Source organism: Sminthopsis crassicaudata, chromosome 4 (assembly GCF_048593235.1).
Source record: "Sminthopsis crassicaudata isolate SCR6 chromosome 4, ASM4859323v1, whole genome shotgun sequence".
Classification (NCBI taxonomy): domain Eukaryota; kingdom Metazoa; phylum Chordata; class Mammalia; order Dasyuromorphia; family Dasyuridae; genus Sminthopsis; species Sminthopsis crassicaudata.
In genome coordinates, this window is record NC_133620.1 from 38605340 (window position 1) to 38629315 (window position 23976).

At 33.9% G+C, this 23976-nt stretch overlaps 1 protein-coding gene and 1 long non-coding RNA gene across 3 annotated transcripts in view; one reads left to right on the forward strand and one right to left on the reverse strand.

The window, feature by feature from the left end:
- The window catches only part of COL24A1 (collagen type XXIV alpha 1 chain), a 345626-nt gene that overhangs the window by 239360 nt on the left and 82290 nt on the right, over positions 1-23976 (forward strand). For both annotated transcript variants that reach the window (XM_074266340.1, XM_074266341.1), the window contains 5 exons: positions 13928-13981; positions 15593-15700; positions 18541-18594; positions 18863-18916; positions 20802-20858. In XM_074266340.1, coding sequence (XP_074122441.1) covers positions 13928-13981; positions 15593-15700; positions 18541-18594; positions 18863-18916; positions 20802-20858 — 327 coding nt within the window. The remainder of the gene's footprint in view (positions 1-13927; positions 13982-15592; positions 15701-18540; positions 18595-18862; positions 18917-20801; positions 20859-23976) is intronic.
- The window catches only part of LOC141541826 (uncharacterized), a 31849-nt gene continuing 26655 nt past the window's right edge, over positions 18783-23976 (reverse strand). Inside the window, exon 3 of the long non-coding RNA XR_012481912.1 lies at positions 18783-18902. This is a non-coding gene — a long non-coding RNA (uncharacterized LOC141541826). The remainder of the gene's footprint in view (positions 18903-23976) is intronic.

The following is a 23976-nucleotide window of genomic DNA, read 5'->3' on the forward strand; positions in this document are numbered from 1 at the left end:
AATAGAAAGAAAGGAACAAAGTAAAAGGATAAAATCTTTAAGGCAATAACAAAAATTGGTTAGATGAGGAAACAAACTTGGAACTTTACAATTCTAAGAATACATTCTATGAATCAAAGAATAAAAGTTTAGAATAGATGGGGGAAAGAATTCATGAAGAAAACAAAGTTAAGATATCTTTCTTATGGAAAAACAAAAGGAAAATAAAAAAGAAAAAACTAAAAAATTTGAAAAGGTGAAGGAGAAAGGGAATTTTGAACTAACCTCTTAAATAAGAAGGAAAAAAGAAGTGAAAGGAGGGGGAAAACATATCACAAAATAAAGTAGGGAAAGAAAAAATCAATAAGGTTATTAAAATTCCCAAGGAAAAAAAGGGGTGAGAGAAGGGGGAGAAAAATGTTAAAATAAGGTTGTCTTAAAGTAATCATATGTAGGGACAAAAAACTGACTTAATTAGAAAACAGCAAACCAAAATTCTAATTCAGAAATTAAAAAAAAAAAAAAAACAATTACTAGAAAAATAGAGGAAAATAAAAGTCAAACTCAACATTTAAATTGTAAATGTATTAAATAAACTAATAAAAAGACTGAGGTTATATATCAGAACAAAACTCCACAGTCCCTTAGAAGAAACACATTTAGAAAGCAAAGAACTAATTCAACAAAAATAAGAGGCTGGACAAATGTTTTATGCATCAGATCCTAAAAGTAGCCATCACTATGTGAATTTTGAAAGTGTTCATGCTGAGACACTTGTTTGGTACATTGTAATGGAAATTCTTTGGGGGCATAGGTTAACTTAGATGACTTGGTCTCTGAGATCTCTTATGATTCTAAACATTGTGATTCTATTATAAGATGATTTCTTTTTGGTGTGAAAGATGAGGGAGTCAGAATTGATTCTGAGATTGTCAACTGGTAATGATTGGAAGACAGTGATATCCTTAACAAAAATAGGAAAGTTAGTAAAAGGTTAGATTTTGGAGGGGGAGAGAAGGCAATAACTTTTATTTATAAATGTTATATTTGAAACATTAATCAACTGTAAATTTCTAATATCCAGATTGGAAATATTCAGTAGTCAATTAATAATGTATAATTGGTCTTGTTGATAAAGATCAGGAATCACAAATAGATGCCTTGAAATCATCTGCATAGAATTAGAAACTGATATACTCACCAAAAGAAAAATATATAAAAAGCAAAGGTGTACATAGGGGAAAAAATTAGCACAGAATGTAGCTGTGGAGTATACTCATGTGTAGGGAGTATGGAAGATGATCCAGCAAATGACATTGAGAAAGAGCACCCAGATATGTAGAAGAACCAAGAGAAAGCAATGTCACAAATAAAGAAGAGTTTTCAAGAAGAAGGGGTGATCAACAGGGTCACATGTTTCAGAATATTCAAGAGAGATGAAGACTTTCTTCAGAGCCAAGTAAGCTTCATGAATAGCACTTGTCACAGTAAAAGAAAATCTACATGGAAGAATGGCTGTTTCTTCAAAGAATCCCTGTGTCTCTAAGGAACACTTGATTGTTCTTTGGGAATCCCCAAACATGAGTAGGCTCTGCTTTGCCTTTGGCATGGGGCCTTATCTTGTACCTTTGTTCCATGTGAACTCATTTCCCCTCAGGCATTCATTCTTCTCAGTACCAGCATCTGGGTGTTTTATAAAGATAGAGCTCCAGCTTATTGCATAGCATTATATGAGAAGTTCTCTCACCATAAAACTATCTTCCCTTTGGCTCTATTTGGGTCAGTTCCAATAAAAGTCATCTTTAAATTTTTCTTTTCTTTTTTTTTTTTTTTCTGGAAGGAATAGCACACTGTTGCCATCAATAGCAGTAAGGGAATAAAAAGTTTGAACCATCCATTTATAGAGACTCAGCAAATATAGGATAAGTGCCTAATACATTTAAAGCACTGTGCTAATTGCTGGGGAAGATACAGAATTTAGATAAGATAAGATCCTTATCTAAGAAGGTAATCTAAAGTTATCAAAGTAAAACAAACATAGAAAGAACAGCATAAGGATAGAACCTCCAAAAATGAAGAAGAAAACAATGATAGAGAAAAGGGGATAGAGAGAGACTGAGGACAACATTTTCCCATTTCACAATTTTACTTGAGTCTGGCCTGGCTTATCATAATGCCTTTTGGGGGGCTCAGTGGAGGTGAGTGCAGTCATATGTTTCTTTCATTCTTTTGATTGCCATTCTGGTTGAAATTTTATATCCCCTTAGGTTCATAAACCCAATAAATAATACCATGACATGTTTTCGAAAAAGTTTTCACAGGCCAATGAATTGTTGCTTAATCGGCCTTCCTGAAGTTGAAATTGATTTTAGCCATTGAGATCTTCCTTAGTTAAATTCTGTAGTAAAGAATAAACAATTCAATTTGTTGAGCATTTATGAAACACCTACTATATGAACAATATTCTGCTAAGCTCTAGAGATAAAATGATAATCCATATCCACAAAAGCTTATATTTTGATGGGATGAGTAGGGGTCAAACATGATATAGTCATGGCTATTCATAGATATTTGCAATATGCACAAGTTAGAATGTGATGGGCATAAAGGAAAGATTCAAGCAAAATGCTCAAGGAAAATTTGAAGAGGAAATGAAATATGGGAGGATCAGAGAAAATTTTGTGAAGGTGATACTTAAGCTGAAGACTTGAAGGAAAGCCAGAATGCTAAAAAGTAATGATGAGAAATGAGCATATCTAGGGCAGCTAGATAGCACAGTGGATAGAGCACCAGCCTTGGAGAAAGCAAGAGAAATGAGTACGTCACACTTGGAGGCAGTAGAGTTTCTACATAGAAAAAAACAAAACAAAACAAAAAAAAAAAAACCTGGATTCAGATCACCCTTATTTGCTAACTTTATGAACATGGACATGGTTCTTAACCTCTCTGAGCTTCAGTTTTTCCATCTATAAAATGGGAACATTAATACTTTTGGTATTTTGAAAGCTAGTGTGGAGAGAGAAAAGGATATGGAAAGTAGATACTTTTCAGGCTGCCACTAATCCAGTCAAGAAGTGAACAAATTGGAAGAAATGTAAATAAAGATAATGAATGCAATGTTAAATTTTAAGTTCCAAACTGTCCCCCTTCCTCACTTCCCATCCCACACTAGAGAAGGCCACTATTTGACATGTCCTGAGGATTTAAGTGTACTTTTGGATCTTCGAGAGAGTGATCTCTATTCCGTCCCAAGTTCCAGAACCAAGTTCAAAAGAAGAGCTTAAAAGAACAAGAAGAGTGCAGCCTGTCACCCTCAACCCCCATCCAATTTCTGTTTTATTTTCCTACTAAAGTCTACAGCAACATCTGAAATTTATGTCACTGGACCAATTACAACAGAAAAGACATTTGCATGTTCCCTTGGAGAAACATCTTCCTGACTTAATGTCATCTTCATCTAAGGAATCAATTGCAATGATAATTACTCTGTATATTCTTAGGTCCTAATTGAGTCCAAAGTTAAATGCCTTCTGGGTAATTAGATGATGCAATCCATAGAATGCCAGCTCTGGAGTCAAGAAGTATTATCTTTCTGAGTTCAAATCTCAGATGCTTTTTCTAGTGATAGAAATTTCTGGTCAAATCACTTAATCTTAGTTGTCTCAGTTCCTCAACTGTAAAATGGCAAATGACTCCAATATATTTGCAAAGAACATCACAAATGGGGTCATGAAAAGTCAGACATGATTGAATGACAATAAACATGTCTTCAGCCCTTAGAATAAAGTTAAATGGAATAGTGAATGTGCATTTTTTTTCCTTCAACTATCAGGATGAGCTTAATCTATAGAAGAAGATCATAAGAGAGATACTTTCCTCATAGTAAATTACTAGAATTATGGGGTTTTAAAGCTGGAAATTGGGTCAGCTAGGTGGCACAATGGATAGAGTGCTGGTTCTAGAATTAGAAAAACTCATATTCCTGAGTTCAAATCTGGTTTCTGAGACTCACTAGCTTTGTCACTTAATTCTATTCGCTTCAATTTCTTCAACTGTAAAAATTACAAACTTTAATATCTTTGTTAAGGAAACCTCAAGTGGGGTCATGAAAAGTCAGACATAACTGACAAATGACTAAACAAAGTTGGAAAATACTTTGTAGAGATCATCAAGGAAAAATTCTGTATTTTCCAGATAAGGAAAATGAGGCTTAAAATTGTTCAAGGTTATACAGTCACTTTATGTCCAAAGCAGTACTGAGTATAAGGTCTGCTTCTTTTTTAGTTCTATTAAATCACCTTTAAAAAGAAGCTTTGAAGTCAAGAGGACTGATATCCCAAACTATGGAAGCAAACACTTTTTCTTGATCACCTGGGAACATTTTGCCATTACCTCCCAATTCAATACCCTTCTTGCCCTTTGAAAAACCTTTGAAATGATGAGTTTTGAATTGGAAAAAAAGTGGAAAATTGGAAGGGATAGCATAATATTATCCCTGGGGATCAGAAATTTGTTGAGGTTAATCTGAGCTAAAATATATTTATCCAAAGATTCTTTGCTTTGTTTGCTTTAGCTCAGTTTTAATCATGGAGGAAGCATGGCATAGTGGATAAAAGTTGGATGCCAAGAAGAACTGTATTTAAGTTGTGCCTTTGACACATACTGGCTGTATGACTCTGGACAAGTCATTGATTTCTCATGATCTGAGGGAACTCAACAAAGTATACATTTCAGAGAACATATTGACCTGAATTAGTAGAAGGAGTTTCCTCATCAGAGAATTCCTCATGTCAATGAAGTCATAGTTTTGGGTCCTAACTCAATAAAGCAATATGGAAATACAGGGAAGAATAAATCAGGTTTAGCAGCACTTTGAGATTCTCAAGGAAAGTTAAGAAAATAATTAATTTGAATTTAAATCAATTATTTTGAATTAAAGGACCTAGATCTTTGACTATATTGCTAGCACAAAATTATTTTTTCAGGATATTTTCTTTACCAATAACATAGTAACTTCTGCAATTTGTTATGTTTAGAAAGTCATGTGGGGCACTAAAAAGTTAAGTAACTTATCCAGAATCATACAGCCAATATGTCAAGGCAATACTTGAACTCAAAATCTGGAGGATTTCAGGAATAGCCCAATAGGAACAAGACAGATTAGCTTTCTATCCACTAGTCCACACTGTCTCTTGGCTTTAGAATAGATACAAACATAAACATAGATATAAATAGATATCATTTAACATTTTTAAAGGAAGGAAGAACTATTAACAAAAGCAAAAAAAAAAAAAAAGATGGGAGGAGGTCAGGAGTCCCCAGGACATGGAGAATCCCTAATCTATTCTGTACAAAAATACTTCATGATCAGAGCTAGCAAAGGTTGACAAAGCACTTTACCAATATTATTTCTATTTTTTAAAAATTAATTTTATAATTATAACATTTGTTGACAGTACACATGCATAGGTAATTTTTTACAACATTATCCCTTGTACTCCCTTCTGTTCTGAATTTTTCCCCTCCTCCCCTCCACCCCCTCCCTTAGATGGCAGGCATTTCCATACATATTAAATATCTTATAGTATATCCTAGGTACAATATATATGTGCAGAACCGAATTTTGTTGTTGTGGTTGTTGCAAAGGAAGAATTGTATTCGGAAGGTAAAAATAATCTGGGAAGAAAAACAAACAAACAAAAAAAGCTCACAGTTTACACTCATTTCCCAGTGTTTCTTTTCTGGGTGTAGCTGATTCTGTCCATCATTGATCAATTGGAATTGGATTAGATCTTCTCTATGTTGAAGATTATCCACTTCCATCAGAATACATCCTCGTACAGTATCACTGTTGAAGTGTATAATGATCTCCTAGTTCTGCTCATTTCACTCAGCATCAATTGATGTAAGTCTCTCCAAGCCTCTCTGTATTCCTCCTGTTGGTCATTTCTTATAGAACAATAATATTCCATAACATTCATATACCATAATTTACCCAACCATTCTCCAATTGATGGGCATCCATTCATTTTCCAGTTTCTAGCCACTACAAAAAGGGCTGCCACAAACATTTTGGCACATACAGGTCCTTTTCCCTTCTTTAGTATTTCTTGGGATATAAGCCCAGTAGTAGCACTGCTGGATCAAAAGGTATGCACATTTTGATAACTTTTTGGGCATAATTCCAGATTACTCTCCAGAATGGTTGGATTCTTTCATAACTCCACCAACAATGCATCAGTGTCCCAGTTTTCCCACAGCCCCTCCAACATTCATCATTATTTGTTCCTGTCATCTTAGCCAATCTGACAGGTGTATAGTGGTATCTCAGAGTTGTCTTAATTTGCATTTCTCTGATCAGTAGTGATTTGGAACACTCTTTCATATGAGTGGAAATAGTTTCAATTTCATCATCTGAAAATTGTCTGTTCATATCCTTTGACCATTTATCATTTGGAGAATGGCTTGATTTCTTATAAATTAAAGTCAATTCTCTGTATATTTTGGAGATGAGGCCTTTATCAGAACCTTTAACTGTAAAAATGTTTTCCCAATTTGTTACTTCCCTTCTAATCTTGTTTGCATTAGTTTTGTTTGTGCAAAAACTTTTTAATTTGATGTAATCAAAATTTTCTATTTTGTGATCAATAATGATCTCTAGTTCTCCTTTGGACACAAATTCCTTCCTCCTCCACAAGTCTGAAAGGTAAACCTATGTTCCTCTAATTTATTTATGATCTCGTTCTTTATGCCTAAATCTTGGACCCATTTTGATCTTATCTTAGTATATGGTGTTAAATGTGGGTCCATACCAATATTATTTCATTCGACTCTCCCAATTAGTCTGTGAGATACCCTCATTTTATAGAGGAGGATAGTGATTTTTTTCAGATTACAAAGCTAGGTTTCAACTCATATCTTCCTAAATTTAGATCTAGGACTCTATCCACTGCACCACCTATTTGCCTCATTTATTCTCTATCAATGCTATATTTACTTAATATTTTCACTGCTATAGTTATTTTGATGGAGCTATGATCTTTTCAGTGAAGAAAACCCTTCCTCCATTGCCAGTAGCCATCAATCCACACTTTCTCATTCTGCTGAATTCTTCCATAAATCCCACATTAGAGGATGTAGCCAATATTCCAGCTGTCATCTTCTGGATCTTTTACTGTTTCTTGGATACCAATGTAACACTCAGATTGACCATCTGTTATCTGTCACTCTCACTATTTAACCAGTTTTGAAATTATAGAAGTGTTCCTGTGGCTATTAATAAAATTTGTTCTATCACCCAAATATCCCTAGTTTGTGCTAGAATTTGAGCCTGCTGTTTTAGTCTGCAAATACTCAAATGTCTCACAATGGATAACCCTAAATTTAAACAGCCTACACCTTGGAACAAAGATTGTTTATGAATGATTTGAATAACTAAGCAATCAATGAAATAAACAAACTAGCCCAGCTCTGTGAATAAAATTTTACTAAGACTAAACAAAGCAACAAAACAAATTTTCTCTAGATTTATATACTCTAGCTCTGGCAGACTACCAAAGCCCTTCCTCACTCACTCTCCCTTTATCTTTCTGTCCCTGTCTCTCTGACACACACATTTGGAATAGTTGATAGACAGACAGACAGATAGATGAGTGAGTGAGATAGTGAACTATATACCTAATACACGTTTAGAAGAAAAATCTCTTTCTAAAGGATCCAAAGGAAACATATTCTGATGGCTAAGAAAGAATTTAGAATGAGAAATTCTAAAATTGCTAAACCCTTTTAACCTTAAATTTTTAGTAGGCACATTTCTGGCTTTTTCCTGTTTGCTTCAGATCCCCAGTGAACTAGATACTCCATCTTTCCTGATGCCATTGGGGGAAAATGTAACATTTTAACATTCTCCCATAGTTTGAACCCAGTTCTTGGGCTGGATTCCTAACTCTATCGTTTCTTAGTTGTGTGGCCCTAAATGGAGAAATTAGCTCTTGGATTCTCAGTTTTTGAATCTAAACAATGAAGTTAATGATACTAACACTTCCTACCATTATAAGATATAACAATCCTGGGCTATTTTGCAGTTTAAATGTAGTGAAAATAGTACTTTGTGTCAAAGAGTGTTATGTGAATGTGTTATCAGGAAATTAGGAAGGAGGTTAGTGTGGTAGAAAGTGTGCTAGCCTGAGAGTCAAAAGAACTGATTTTGATTTCAAATCAGCTATTTACTAAATATGTATTGTCAGACAGAGACCCTAAGTTTTGTTTTGTTTGGATGGACAATTGGCCATAATAATACCAGTAAAACATATCTTAGCACAGTAACATCAGATAAATAGAAGAGGCCATTGCATCTATAAGCATCTCTGCAGGCTATTTGGTGACAGTATTTAAGCATAATGTTATCTATGGGGTTTTTTTATTTTTATTTATTTTGTTAAATATTTCCCACTTGTATTTTAATCTGGCTGGTATTTTAGCACCATGTTTAAGGAACTGATCTAGATATTTATATCTGTATTCCTGAAATAGTGATATATATTTCTATGTATCTATACATTTGTATACATATATACCTATATGTGTATGTGATGTCCCAAATATCTTGGATGCAGTTTTAAGCCATTAAATCTAAAAAAATATATACCAAGACATTTGGGACACCCTGGATAGAATACTCACATAGTCCCCAAGAATTTTATTTTAAACAGAATTGAAAATCTTAATAAAAAGTTTATCAGTGGATCAAAGAATAATCCTAAAGTTAGTATAATCATTCTTTTAAATTCAGTTAGATTGTAGAGGTAGAAAGTTTAGACAATATGTCCCCTAAATTCAGGAGCCTACAAGGGTCTGGCTAGCCAAGCTCAGATGTTTAGGATGTGAGTCAGTTCCTCCTGTATCTGTTCATTCATTTAAAAACTATTTATTGAGTACTTATTGTGTACAAAGCACAGTAGTAAACCCTGACTTGTTTCTTTTCTAGACCTCTCTGAAGCATGTTAGTCTTTGAATGGCAAATGGGAATTTCCATCCTTGTTTCTAAATAATAAAATGGATATAGTAGAGAGCAATTTCTTTTTTAGCCTGACTAGTACATACTTTACCCAAGCCTTGATTTATATATTGACTTATCACTCCATAAACAGAAGCCTCCTCAAAGGTTCTACCTTCTTTCTGCGCACTGCCATTCTCAGTGATCTCATCCACTCATACATTTTGCCTTGCAAGTCTATGTGGTTTACTCCTACTTATATATCTACAATCCTGGTGTCTCTTCTAAGCTGTAGACCACAATTTCCAACTGTCAGCCCTTCATCTCCACATAAATAGTTCTCTACTTATCCCAAATTTGTATTTCCCCAATGGATTTGTGATTTCATCACTGTGATGAATTCCCTCCAATGATGAAGATCAAAAAACCTGATTTATATCTGTTTGTTCTCTGGAACTCTTGTCTTTGTCTTACCATAAATTTGACAGAGTGGACCCGCCCAAATTACTGGAAACCTACACTTTCTTTTGAAACTGTAAGAAATCAATGAGACAGTGGGCTATTTCCCTCACCAGATGAACAACCCACACTTTTTTTTAATCTAACTTTATTGATAATGTCCTTTATAATAATCATAATAATAATAGAAAATTTTTGAAAAAATCTCAGAATCACATTATAAAATGAAAGGAAATTTGGCAAGCAAAAGGCATCTCAACTATGAAATATCCAACAAGGTATAATCCAGACTCTGCTTAAATACTTTCAAAAAAGAAGAACTCATCACCTCTTGAATTAGGGCATTCTACTTTTGGACTGTTCTAGTTGATAGGAGATTTTTTAACTGACATCTACTCTAAAGTTTCCTTGTTATAGTTTCCACGTGTTCCTTCAAATTTTGATCTCTGGGGGCAAAAAAAACCTATGTAATCCTTCCTCTGAGTGACAGTTTTTCAAATACTAAAAGACATGTCTCCAAAGCAATCCCAATAGACTGTAGACAGAAAATGTCATCTGCATATAGAAAAAGAACTATGAAGATTGAATGTAAATCAACACGTGCTATATTGATTTCTTTTTTCATTTTTTTTCTCTCCCATGGTTTTTCCCATTGGCTCTGTTTTTTTTTCCTCCCAACATGATTCATAAAGCAATGTGTATTAAAATAAATAATTTTTAAAAATTCCTCCCAAAATAAATCATGTTCCTTTACTTCTCAAGCCTTTTCCTCTCCAGGCTAGAAAAGCCTAGTTCCTTCAACTGATTCAACTTAAAGCCCTTCACCATCCCAGATATCCTCTGTTTGGAACCTCCTCATTTATTAGTGTATTTCCTAATCGTTGGTGTCTAGAACTGAATTCATACTCCAACTGACTTCTGATTAGAGCAGAGTATAGTAGGACTATCACTTCCCTGCTCTTGGCAGTTAGATTTCTTTTAATGTAGGCTCAAATCACGTGAGCTTCTTTGAACTTTGACACTACTGACTCTGACTTCACTTGATGTCCACTAAAACTCATAGATCTTTTCCCAGAATTGTCTATTCATGCCTTCCCCAATTTGAACTTAAGTTGATTTTTTTATGCCCAAGTACAAGACATTAAATGTATTCCCACTGAATCTTATCAAGATCTTTTTGAAGCCTGATCATGTCTTTCATTTCTTAGCCATCCCTCTCAGTTTTGCATCATTTACAAATCTGATGAGCATGTGATCTCTGTTTTTATTTACACTTTTGAAAAAAAAATGGTTAGACTACACAAGGCCAAATATAGATCTCTCAAGTAATCTATTAGAAACATTGAACCATTAATGACTCTTTGAGTCTGGCCAGCCCTTGACCCATCTGTTTAAAGTATTCTCATAGAATATATACATCTTTATTCCACAAGAATAAGATGGAATACTTTATTAATTGCTTTGCTAAAATCTAGATGATAACTCCCTCATCTAACAGGCTAGTAATACTATCAGAAAAAGAAATAAGATTATCCTAGCTTGACATGACCTATCAGAAAAAGAAATGAGATTATCCTGGCTTGACATGACCTATTCTAGATGAAGTTATACTGGCTCTTTTGAATTACTGCTTCTTTTTCTGGATGTTCACCAATAATTTAGTCTAGAATTTTCCCAAGAATTGAAATCAAACTCCTGAGCCTAGAGTTTATAGGACTGTTCTCTTTTCTTTTTTGGAAAATTGGAGCAATTTTTCCCTTCTTCACAATTCTTTCTTGATGACATGTTTGTTACACAGCCTGTTCATGCCTACCATGTTCCTTCTCTTTGTCTCTTGAGCAGTCATTGACTTTTCTGTTTTGGATATTATAATGTCCCATGGCTGACAGCCATAGTAGAGCCCTGGAAAAATATTGCTGTTGAAAAGTTGGGTTCTTGTTTCCACGAGAAGCTTGATGTCATTTGTAATTTTCCGAAGACAGTCTAGTCTGTTCTCCATCTACTTCATTCTGGACCTGATACATTGTCCATTTGTGTGGTTCACCCAATATTTGTGTTCTATGTGTGTTTATATATACATTTATTCACATATCATGGCCTGCTTTATTCATCCACTTGATTTTTCCTACATGGATAATTAAGCCAAAATCATTTGATTGAGAATATATCTCATTTAGATGCTTTTGGAGAATAAAGCAATCAGTACAAAGTCACTTACCAATAAGAGCAGCTGGCCATCTATGGCTGGGGTTCTTAAACTTGTTTGTTTGTTTTTTTCATGGACCCTTTTGTCAGTTTGGTACCCATGAACACCTTCACAGAATAATTTTTAGGGAACCTAGAGATTTGGGATATTTTGGAAAAACATTTAACATTTATTTAAATAAATAAAAATACAATAGGAAGTAGAATATGTATATGTGCCTACATATATACATACATATATATCAGAAAATATGACATAATGATTAAACTCTACCACTGGAAATGAAATAAATTCCACTAAAACCAAGGGAAAACATCTCTAATTTAATGTAAGAAGAGATTCCCCATGGTCTTCAGTGATGTAAAATGGAACTCAGAGATAAGATAAATTGGCTTCTTCTATTTGTCTGCAATGTCCAAAGTCTTTCTCTTTCTCTTCTTCTTTCTCTTGTATCCAGAGACCAAGAGTTAATATGGAATCACAAATTGTTATCTTTCAAAAAAGAAAAAAAAATATCTTCACCAATTAGGAGAATCACATATAGAATGCCTCTGACATCCTTTAAAAGTCTGCTCAAACATGTATACATATATTGTATTTAATTTATACTTTAACATATTTAACATGTCTTGGTCAACCTGCCATGGAGGGGAGGGGGGAATTAAGGGGAAAAATTAGAACAAAAGTTTGGCAATTGTCAATGTTGCAAAATTACCCATGCATATATCTGGTAAATAAAAACTATTAAAAAAAAAAAAAAAGTATGCTCAAAGACAACATTCTAAATGAGGCCTTTCCTGATCCTCCTTCTTTTGAATGTTACCATGTAGTACTTTGTACTTAACTTGTCTGTCTCATTAGAAAGTAAATTTTTTAAAGCTTGGAACTTTTTTCGCTTTTCTTTGTATCCCATATACTTGTCACACAGATGCCTAGGCATAGTAAATCATGTAATAATTGATTGATCTAAACCCTAATTCGTATATGGTCAACTCAGCAACAATTTATTTAGTGCCTACTATTGCAAGATCACTTACTAATAATTAAGGATACAAAAACACAACCAAAATTATTTGCCTTGGAAAGATTTACATTCTACTAAGAAGATCCAATATACATCCAGGTAGAGTACAATAAAAACTGTAGAAGGAGGAATGCACTAAAAACTAGGGAAAAGCAAACAAGATTTCACAGATGTAAAGCTTGAACTTGAGCTTGAGCTAAACCTTGAAGCTGAAGGATTCTGAGAGAGAGAAAGAGAGAGATGAAAAAGGAAGGTTTCTCAGGTGTTGGGAATACCTTGTATGAAAGCATGAAAATAAGAGATATTTTGTTTTTGTATAACAGCTGATAGTCCAGTTTGGTTGAAATGTAAAGTTCTTGAAAACCAATAATACTAATAAAGTAGAAAGGTATGAGCTTTAAATACCTGGCGAAGACATTTGTATTTTGTCCTTTGAGCAAATGAGGAATCATGGAGTTATTTTGAGTGGGAGTAGAACTATCAAAAGGCAGCTGGATAGTTCTGTGAGTAAATAACTTGGTCTGGAATCAAGAAGATCTGAGTTCAAATGTGGCTTCAGATACTAGTTGTGTGACCCAGTACTAATTGCTTAAATTCTGTTCTCCTTAATCCGCTGGAGAAGAAAATGGCAAACCACTCCAAAATCTTTGCCAGGAAAACCCCATGGGTAGTATTTGCTGTTCTGCAGTCCATGGAATCACAGTAGAACACAACTGTAAAAACTGTGTTCAAACCTGTACCTTAAATCCCAATATCAAATGAGATTTAAATCCAAGTAAAAATCAAATCAGTCCATCTCCCATCTGTAAAAACCTATAGAAAAGAATTTAAATTTCTAGTGAGATTTTTAAGGTATTTGATAACCAACCAGAAATAATAATTCTTTGGTAATCCTAGTACATCTAGCACTATATTGAGCATCTATTAGGTGCTCAGTGAAGCTTTTGAGTTAAGTTAGATTGCTGTCAATTGAACTAAGTTATAAGCTTGCTAATTAAAACCTACAAACAAAATTTATTTCCTCCTCAAGCTAAAGATAGTATCATTGCTTCTATCTAGATCATTTTTTAATCTGCAACTTTCATTATGCTATCTGTTTAAATTGCTCTTGTAACCTGTACATGGATTATATTGCTGAAAAATTTACAACTTTCATAGAATTGCCAACATTTCACAGGGATTTTCTAATATAAATAAATAATGAAAAAATCCTATGTAGTCTTTTACTTAACTCTCTGTTTCTTCTTCCTGTCTAAATAACTAGGGACCAGAAGGAGCTGCTGGAAATCCAGGTCAAAGGGGTCGCCCAGGCAAAAAGGTAATATCTCACTTTATATGTATTCGTCCTCCAAATTTTGTCTTCTTCCTATTTTGATAAATCCAAAATTCCACAAGATAGTGCCATTTTTTATAACTATGCCACAAAATTTTCTGATTCTTGGCCCAAGGACATTCATTACTTAAAAACTCTCGAGCGAGAGTTCAGATGGAAAGTAACACTTGAATAAAGAAAGCCTTAATTTCCATTGGACTCTATAACCATCTCTTTTAAAATTTGTGAGTGATCCTGACACTTTGCTCTGGCTTCTTTTCATTGCTGACCTGCTTTTGATGCCTCTTTTGAACTCACAGGTCCTGAGCATCAAAAGAACTGAAAAAAAAATCAAGTCAAGTTGATTTTGCTGCATGTTAATAGTTCTAGGAAAGGATGTAGTGGAAGAATTATATTGATTTAAAATTATCTTTGAATTATCTGTGGATTTCAATTCTCCATTACTTCATTGGCCTCAAATTGCAAGGTTAAGGATTAACTGTGTTCTTTACCAAAATGTGCTGAAAGTCAAGTGTACTTTCTGTTGCAAACCCATGAGATGTTTTCCTGGTAAGAAAAGTGGATATGCTTGTTTAATTATTACTGTGTGCTGCAATGGAAAATTCATCTGAGAGTAGAATTGAGAGCTTTAGACTTTTGATTAATATTGAGAAATGTTTTTCTAAATCTGTTACTGGACCATGTCCATCCCAGAAATATATTATATTTAACTTTAGCTGACCATATGTCCAGTTTTTAAAAGACTGAATTCTAGCATTTCTGCCAATATACATCTAGTCCATCTGCCACATAATCTTTGTTGGAATGGAGAAATGAAAAAAAAGTGAAACAAATCTCCATCACTGTTCTGGAACATGAAAATAATACCAGCCATGGGCTTTCTTTTCACCATTCATAACCATTGGGTCTAAAGTCATCACTAGAATTAGAAATAAAGTAGGATAACTTTGTTACTTGAGACTAAACTCTCGAGAAAAGACAATAAAACTTCATCCAGCATCTAAAATGGATCATGACACTGTACATTTCTTCCTTCCTGGCTGTGGCCAAAGTTTAGATTTCCTTTGTATTCATTTAATTTTCCAGAAAGTGAAAAATGATATTTATGTGTGTCTAAGAACAGGCCCATTTTCAGGCTAGGTCAGTCAGTATTATGGAAAACAGAAGATAGATTTCAAAGCAGTTTAAAATTACAATGATACATGCTTTTTAAAAGTAGTCAGTAGAAGACTTCATCAAACCATTCTGTTTCATATTACCCAATAATAGATGAGCCCGAGAACATGCAATTGCAGATCCTTGGTCTTCTTTGATTAAATAGATGTCAATAACTTTGAAGTGTTCAGCTTTTCTAAAGCAAAAATTTTCCTAAAGAAAAGATTTAATTCAAAAATGAACAGTATACTTTCCTGGCTTGTTTTACCAAAATGAGTTTTCATTGCACCCTTCAAAGAATTTTTTAAAATGTAATACTAAGTTAAAGCAAAGTTTCTATTTTGAGAATTCTTCTGGGGTCATTTAGGTATGTGGTTAAAACCATTACTTTTACAAAATATGAATTCATTCTCTTTTTTCAATCCCTAATGATACAAACAGGGAGAAAAGGGACAACTGGGACCAACAGGAGAAATTGGAAGCACAGGTGCTCTTGGCCAAACTGGGGAAATTGGTCCTAAAGGTGCCAGAGGAACCAGAGGTCCTGTGGTTAGTACTTGTTTATCTTTCAGGTCTATGTATCTATAACCACAAGTGGAAAAGAAAATGTGTCCGTCTCCCTCAAGCCTCATCCCTTGATGAACTTTACAGGGATGGCAGCCTTTCCATTGAAAATAATCCACCTCTATGGTACAGGGAGTATTGTGAACATTCCACAATACTTGCATGGTTTAGTGGTTTCTGGATGTGAGGAATTGAAGACAAAAACAAGAAATAAATTATAAAGTAAGATAAAACACAAGCAGATTATATACTTCACAATCTAGAGAGCTACAGTTACTTGCCTAGCACTGAAAGCCTATTCTCTGAAGTTAAGTATCTAGAAAACTATGTTGTCATTGTAGATAAATTGTTATGAAAAGAACATTCAATTGACATTAGGGTTTCTCAACATCTGTATTATCCCCTGGCTATTTTATTTTATGACATGATAAATCTTCCTAAGAATACAAGCCCATGACTCATCTTTTTCATGAATCTCCTTTAGGATGGAAAGAAGTATAGCACATTTCATTCAAGCCCATCACAATGGAAAAAAATATTGCCAACATTTGAGTGAACTTCTGAAATCATAGTACAGTTTAGAAGAAGAAAAAAATGTCCATGAGATTATACTAATCACTCTTCTGCTTCAGAAACTTCCTAAATAATGTTGCAATGTTTTACGTGATTTCTTTTTAAATGACATAAATATCAGATCTTTCACTAAGATATTTGGAGAACATTGCATGATGCAGCACTTCTTATATTAGAAGTTAAGAATCTTTAGCTCTATAAAGAGACTTCTAAAAAAATCTTCTCTCTCTTATGAGTCTTGGAAATGTCATGTCTATAATGTTTGAAAATGAACAGTTAAATCTAATACTTGCCATTCACAAAAGCTACATCTAATTCTCATAAGAACTAATTTTATAAAATGTTTCTACTTACATCTCAGATCAGAATTGGATCCTAACTGAATTATTACCAGTCTAATATTCTTCTAGTAGTGTTTCAAGGCATGATCATGAAGTAAGGCAACCCAGTCTACTAGAAAGAACCCAGAACTTTAGAAATCACTTCCCTACCCCCTTCACACCATACCATCTGACTCTACATATACAAAAAGACAAAACAGGCAAAGAGACTTGCTAGAAGCCACTCCCAAGTAAAGGAACCAAGATTCAATTCCAGACCTTCTGACTACAAATCCTTTATTACTGCAGTTATTTTTATTTGTCTTTCATTCTCAAATAAGACAATAGCATTAGGGAGGAGTGTATCATTGTAGCACACTGCTCACCATCAGAAGATTTGCTGAGGTTTATTTTAAATTTGGTTTCCTTAATTCCATATGATTTATCGTGATTTCCATTCATTTTTTTTCTCTCTCTAAATGGCCAATCCTCTTGATATTTGGCCTAACTTGGGAATAATGTGAGTGATTTTCCTAGAACTCCTACATGAAAATAATCATTGTCTCCTTCAAAGGAATCTCTTGGTAAGGATATATGTGTGTGTGTATAAAAATAGAGAGAGAGAATATTTATACACATGCAAATCATATATACACAGTTATCTGTTTCAATATATTTTTACTACAATTTTGATATACTTTTACTCAATCATTTTGAAACTCTTTTCAGACTGCCTTCAAAGTGTGTACATGCTTTGACTCATCAGTCAGAGATGGCATATGTTCATTCTTTGAGGCTGATTTTTACTTAGATTTAATCAAACATTACTTTGTGCCAAAAATGTTGAATTCAAAGACAAATCAAGTTCATTTTGGTTAAAGGGGAGGAAAGAAGTATGATTATAAGGTCAAGAAGTTTATATACTGGCTTTGACCACTTTTTTTGTTTGTTTTTTATTATTATTATTACTTTTTATATACAAAACATATGCATGGGTAATATTTCAACATTGACCCTTGCGAAAACTTGTTTCAATTTTTCCCTTCCTTCCTTCCACCCCTTTCCCTAGATGGCAGGTAGTCTCATACATGTTAAATATGTTAAAGCATATGTTAAATACGATATATGTATACATATTTATCTGGTTTTCTTGTTGCACAAGGAAGATCAGATTTAGAAAGAAGGTAAAAATAACCTGAGAAGAAAAAACAAAAATGCAAGCAAACAATAATAGAAAGAGTAGAAATGTTATTTTGTGGTCCATACTCATTTCCCAGTGTTCTTTCTCTGGGTGTAGCTGGTTCTGTTCATCACAGATCAATTGAAACTGATTTGGATCCTCTCATTGTTGAAGAGTGCCACGTCCATCAGAATTGATCATCATATAGTATTGTTGTTGAAATGTATAATGATCTCCTGGTTCTGTTCATTTCACTTAGCATTAGTTCATGTATGTCTTTCTAAGCCTCTCTGTATTCATCCTGCTTCTGACCACATTTTTTACAAAGAGATGTTCCAAAAAATTAGTTTTATATATGTCCAGCCTCCAAGGTGACAGGTAATTTGTAACAACAATGTTTTAAATGGAATGATATCTTGTGTCTTAGTCCTATTGATTTATAATCATGCTTTGTATAGAAAATCTTAGAGCTGAAAGGGACCTTAAAGTTAATCTAAAGAAATCTAATGAAATACTAAAAAGTAAACCAAAAAAACCCTTTTCCCACTTCTACAGTACAGAAGAGTAGTTTGAGCCAAAATAAGAATAAATTATTATGTTTTGCTTGTATCAAATTAGACATTACAAACCTTACACACACACACACACACACACACACACACACACACACAAAACCATGAAAAGAATAGCATTTAGAAATTTTATGGAGTTAACTATATTTACTCTCATTGATTTTTCATTTTGTTTTATAGGGAAGTTTAGGATTAATGGGACCTGAAGGGGAACCAGGAATTCCAGGATATATGGTAAGGATTTACATTATCAAACATGAAACTATCTGTTTACAAGTACTTGTTTGTATTTGATAGATGGTGTTCCTAAGAGGAACATGCATTGGAAATCCCCTTAGCAAACTCTAATGACATAGTGTGAAACCTCATCATCTTGCAGAGTATATCCCTTCTGTTCATGGAAGAATATAAGGTCTGATGACATGGGCATGAAACTGAATCAAACAAACCACTTGGAAGCAAAGTATGGCATTTCTTTTTTCAGTGGTTTTCTTTTTCTTAGGGCCATCAGGGTCAGCCAGGACCTCCTGGGTTGCCAGGACCTAAAGGAGAAAAGGTAGGTTCATTAGATTTTTGTCTCATTATTAATTACTTAAGGTTGAAATATAGAATTTATAAGTTCTTATTCCCCCTCAGGAAAAAATAGCAAAAACTTTCTCAAAAATCTTAAGAAATTATATTCACACTAAGAAATTGTCATACCCTTTTAGTATATTCCCTCTTTGTCATGTACCCAAAGCCACATTTTATATATTATTAATTATTGTTCACATCCAGACTCTGAGGAGTCCATTGGTGCTTCCCCTTTCTTTTCTTATACTGAGACTATTGAAGTTTTAGAACTGTGCCAATTATATATCTACATTTGCTAGGGCTTACTCCTCATTGCTTCCTCAATGTTGATATTAATTCTTGGGAATTGATATTCCCAATTGATGATTGAGCTTAGATCCAAGGCAAAGGTTGCCTTTCCCTACTTTGACCTATTTCTCACATATCCAATATGGAATCAGTTAAAAGAATCTCCATTCAGTCCATTGTATTAAACACCCACTCTGTGTGTGTGTGTGTGTGTGTGTGTGTGTGTGTGTGTGTGTGTGTGTGTGTGTTTGAACCGTTCTAACCTTCCTTCCTCCCCCACTCAAATTCACTCCCACAGTAACAGTTTGACACCATCATAGACACTCTTAAGAGTCAGATCTCATTACAACCATACCACAAATGGTGATGTGGTATAGGAGGGGGGGAGGAATGTAGGAGGAGATAATTGATGATTGAGGATTGATGATGAGGACTGCTCAAAGAATGTAGAACAAGAATAGTCTTCCCCCACAGCTGAGGTCTTTTCTCAGGATTCTCATTCTCAACAAAAAAGCACCTTTCCAAAATTTTTTAATAATATACTCACCTAAATTTTAAATAAGACATTATTATAAGTCAATTTCTTAAAGGGTACTTATGATTTCTTCAAACTAGAGTTGGAAGAGATCTTGAAAGTTAACTAATCTACTCTCATCAGTTTACAGATATGAGAAAACAAATATCATGGTTTTCAGTGGCTGAGAGACAACAAAGCATAAAATATTAAAAAAACAAAACAAAACAAAAAAACAAAAAAGTTTTTTAATGTAATCAAGGGGATCAAGACTCATCTCTGATACCTTCAGGCTTCATGATTCAGGGCCAAGTAATTTAGCCTAACATGCTTTAGATAACTCTCTAAGGTTGTAAAGAAAGGAACAACAACCTGTATTAATAGAAAAAAAAGATGTCTTCCCTACTAATGAGATCATTGTTCCAGTCACTAGACCTATCCTATGTGTTCCAATTTATAGCATCACAGACATGTCCTAGTCTCATTTAGATCCATTAATATCCTTTTCAAAGTCTACTAAATTCATTTCTACAAGTAAACATTCATTCAACAAGTTAAGTGTCTCTTTTATAGACAGCACTGTGCTTCAGGGTCTACCCTGAAGGAGTTAGCCCATTTAGATAAGGTCTTTGAAGAACTGGACATTCGTGCTGATACAGATAAGACAATACAAATATAACAATTATGATATTTGGCATCTTTTCATGTGGAATGATGATTTTTGACTAATTATGGCACCTGCACATCAAGGATTTCTGGTGGCTTAGGAGTAGTCATGAGAGAGATTGATGCCATGGGCAATCTTACACTTAACTCTCAATGTTATCATTTCTATATAATTGATCCAGACTAGCATTTTAAATATGAAATGTATACACTTTTTGAGATTCCATGCAAAACAGAAGATGCGGAAAATTTTGCTTCAAAAACAAAACTAAGCTATATCATACCTGGGATTTAATATCTAAATAATTAAACTTTCTAGGGTGTTAAGGGTCTTTTTTTTCAGAGTTGTGGAAAGGTTAATATATTGCTTTCATTTCTCATGTCATCATTTTTCATTTAGGGTTATCCAGGAGAAGACAACAAAATTCTAGGACCACCGGGGCCCCTAGGTGAACCAGTAGGTCTTGTTCTCAATACTGTTTTGATGTTTTTTTAGAATAAAATAAGATTCACCACACTGATATCATCTTTTGATAGTATTTTCTTACATTTTCTTAGTTTTATACATCATAGTTTGATCATAATTAGGAAGTTAAATGGTACAAAGGATAGAGACTATATCTTCAAGCCAGAAAGAGTTGAATTTAAATTTATCTGTATAAACCTAGTCAAGTCACTTAATCTCCTTTAACCACTATTGTTTTGTGTACTTTTAAAAAATGGTATATATGAACTAATTATTTTTTTCTATCTTTATTTTTTTAATCTCTTCTTTAATTTTTCTATTTATTTGAATTTTAATTTATGGAATAAAAGAATCATTTCAATAATATAGTATAAGAAGGCAAATGTACATGAAACTGCAAATCTATTAGGTGCAACTTGTTATTCCTTTTAAATATATGATAAAGTTATCATGTAAATTTATTTTTTTATTCCCTCTTCCTCCTATTCTAGAGATGGCTATCATTAGACACAAATGTTTGTTGTTGTTGTTAAAAGAGATAATAAAAACTCTTTGAAATGGGATTTTCATTCAAGTATTAGTAAAATGGGTAAATTTGAAGGCGAGATCTAAGGGAAAACAGGCAATGTAAAAACAAAAGGTTTCAATTTAAATTTATTTGGGAAAAATGTCCACAAAAATGAACAGTTGTCTAACATGACAAAAACATTACAATTATATTCCACTTTAATGGAGGTGTCATGTACCCTTTTTAATGGAAGCTATCAAGGAAGAAGATTACTTTAGAAAAGTTATGAAAATTTTGACAAAGATTTCATAATAATCAAATTGAAAAAATTTTTAAGTTCTCAGAAGTCTGTCCTTTGGTTTCTTTATGGTTTTATACCCATGCAGTGAAGAAATAGTGCCAGAACGTTTATGCCCACTGGCTGGAATCATAGGTTTATAGCTGGAAGGGACCTTAATGGTCATCCAACCCAATATTATTTTTTTATAGATTAGGAAACAGAGGCCCAAACAAATGAACTTGTCCAGGGCTATGTGAGTAGTAAGTTATCAGGACAGAATTTAAACTCTGGCCTGCTGGTTCCAAAGACAGTTTGGTTTCTATTATATACCTCTAAAGAAACAAGATTTTATGGAACTCAGTCCTTTATAACCTTCCCTATAGACAGTTTAAAACCTGACTAAGTAGCCCACATTTACAGGATTATGCCCAGTTTACTAGATTAACTTCCTATTTTGTCTTCCTCCTCAAATTTCTCCCTATTCTATTCTAACCTCCACGTGGTCACCAAGTGATTTTTCCAACATATAGGTCTGACCATGTCACCCCCTACTCTATAAACTCCAGTGGTTCCTGATGACCTCTGAAACCAAATATAAACTATTCTATTTGGCATTTAAAACATTTAACAAACTGATCTCTTCCTACTTCTCCAGTTTTCTGCCATATATTCCCCTTCTCATACTCTACAGTTGATTACATCAACCTAATTACTATTCCTCAGACCTTTTGTTCCCTCTCCTCTCATTGTTCTTTCTTGCTAGTAGTCCCCATTCCTGGAATGCCTAACTTTCTCACCACTACCTCTTGGAATTCCTTGTTTTCTTTAAAACTTCAATCAACTTTTGCAGAAGTCATTTTCTACCTCTCCACCTTCCTCAAACCTTCCATCCAGTAGGTACAGCTAATGGACAAGATTGCTAGTGCCTTCCCATCCAAGGTTACCTTGTGCCTTCTTTGGATGTATTTTGTAGATGCCCATAAAAGTATATGTCTTCCCTGGCTAAGCTGTAAGCAACTTGAAAGCAAGGGTTGTTCTTGAATCCTTAGCACTCAGCAAAGTGTCTGGTATTTAATAAACACTTAAGGGCTAACAGCAATTCTTTCCCATTGGCCCTATGAGTTAGATAATGCAAGTATGATCTCTTATAATTGGCATGATATCTAGGTATATGAAGATTAGTTAGAAGGAATTAGGAACCTTTAGCCTGAAGGAAAAAAAAAAGACTGGAAATGTCTTCATATTTTTGAAGTACTATCATATGAAAAAGGAATCAGACTTGTTCTGTTTAGATCTAAGAGCAATGGTTGCAACATTCAAAAGCCAAATTTAAGCTCAATATCAGGGAAAACCTTCTTATTCTGTTCAACAAAAATTTCTTAAGCACATACTAGCCTGAAGGAACATAGGTAGCTACATAGCACAATGCATAAAGCTTTGCACCTGAAGTCAGGGAGACCTTGGTCAGATATGGAGAAAGAATCAACAAAATTAGGCAACTGCTTGGATATGAGTGGGGAGGAAAAAAGACAGGAGGAAGAGAGAAAAGTCAAGAAAGAATTCAAGAATGAGAGCCTGGATAACTGGAAGGATAGGGTACCCTCAGTAAAAATTTAAAAAAAAAAAGGAAAAGGAAGTATAGGTTTGAGAAGAAATTAAAATAGCTGTTTTGGACTTATTGAGTTTGAGATGTCAGTAGGATCCAGGTGAAGATATCCAATAGTCATCAAGTCATAGGAAGGATTAGAATTATATATTTAAATTTAGGAGAGATCTACATAGAAAGGGATGGATGAATAAAACAGTTATTAAGCACTTGCTATATTCCAGGCAAATAATAAGCATTAGAGATTGAAATGTAAATAACTAAGACAATTCTCACCTTCAAAGAGAGTTTATATTCTAATGGAAGATATTTAGGGATTTAGGAATGCTGCAAAGGAATGGAAGAAGACCAGTAGTCACAGGGGACAATCCAGCATGTGGAGAGAAAAGAAATCCATAGATTTGAAGCAAGAATAATATGAAGCACGGCTGAGGTCTTTCCCAGAATGGTGATCCAAAAAAGAAAATTATCAAACAGGAAAAGAACGACTTAGAAAGGTTTTCTCAGGGTAATAATTACGTGGACAAGGAAAAAGTGAAATCTATAAGTAGACAAGATGAGAGACAGAGAGATCAATCATGACTCAGATTTTTCCCAAAATGGTGGTAATTGAACATATGGAAGCTAAAGAGATCTTTAACTGATACAGACACGAGGGAATCTTGAAAAAAATCCACATTCAATGGTTGGCAAATGAATAACATATAGCAAAGAA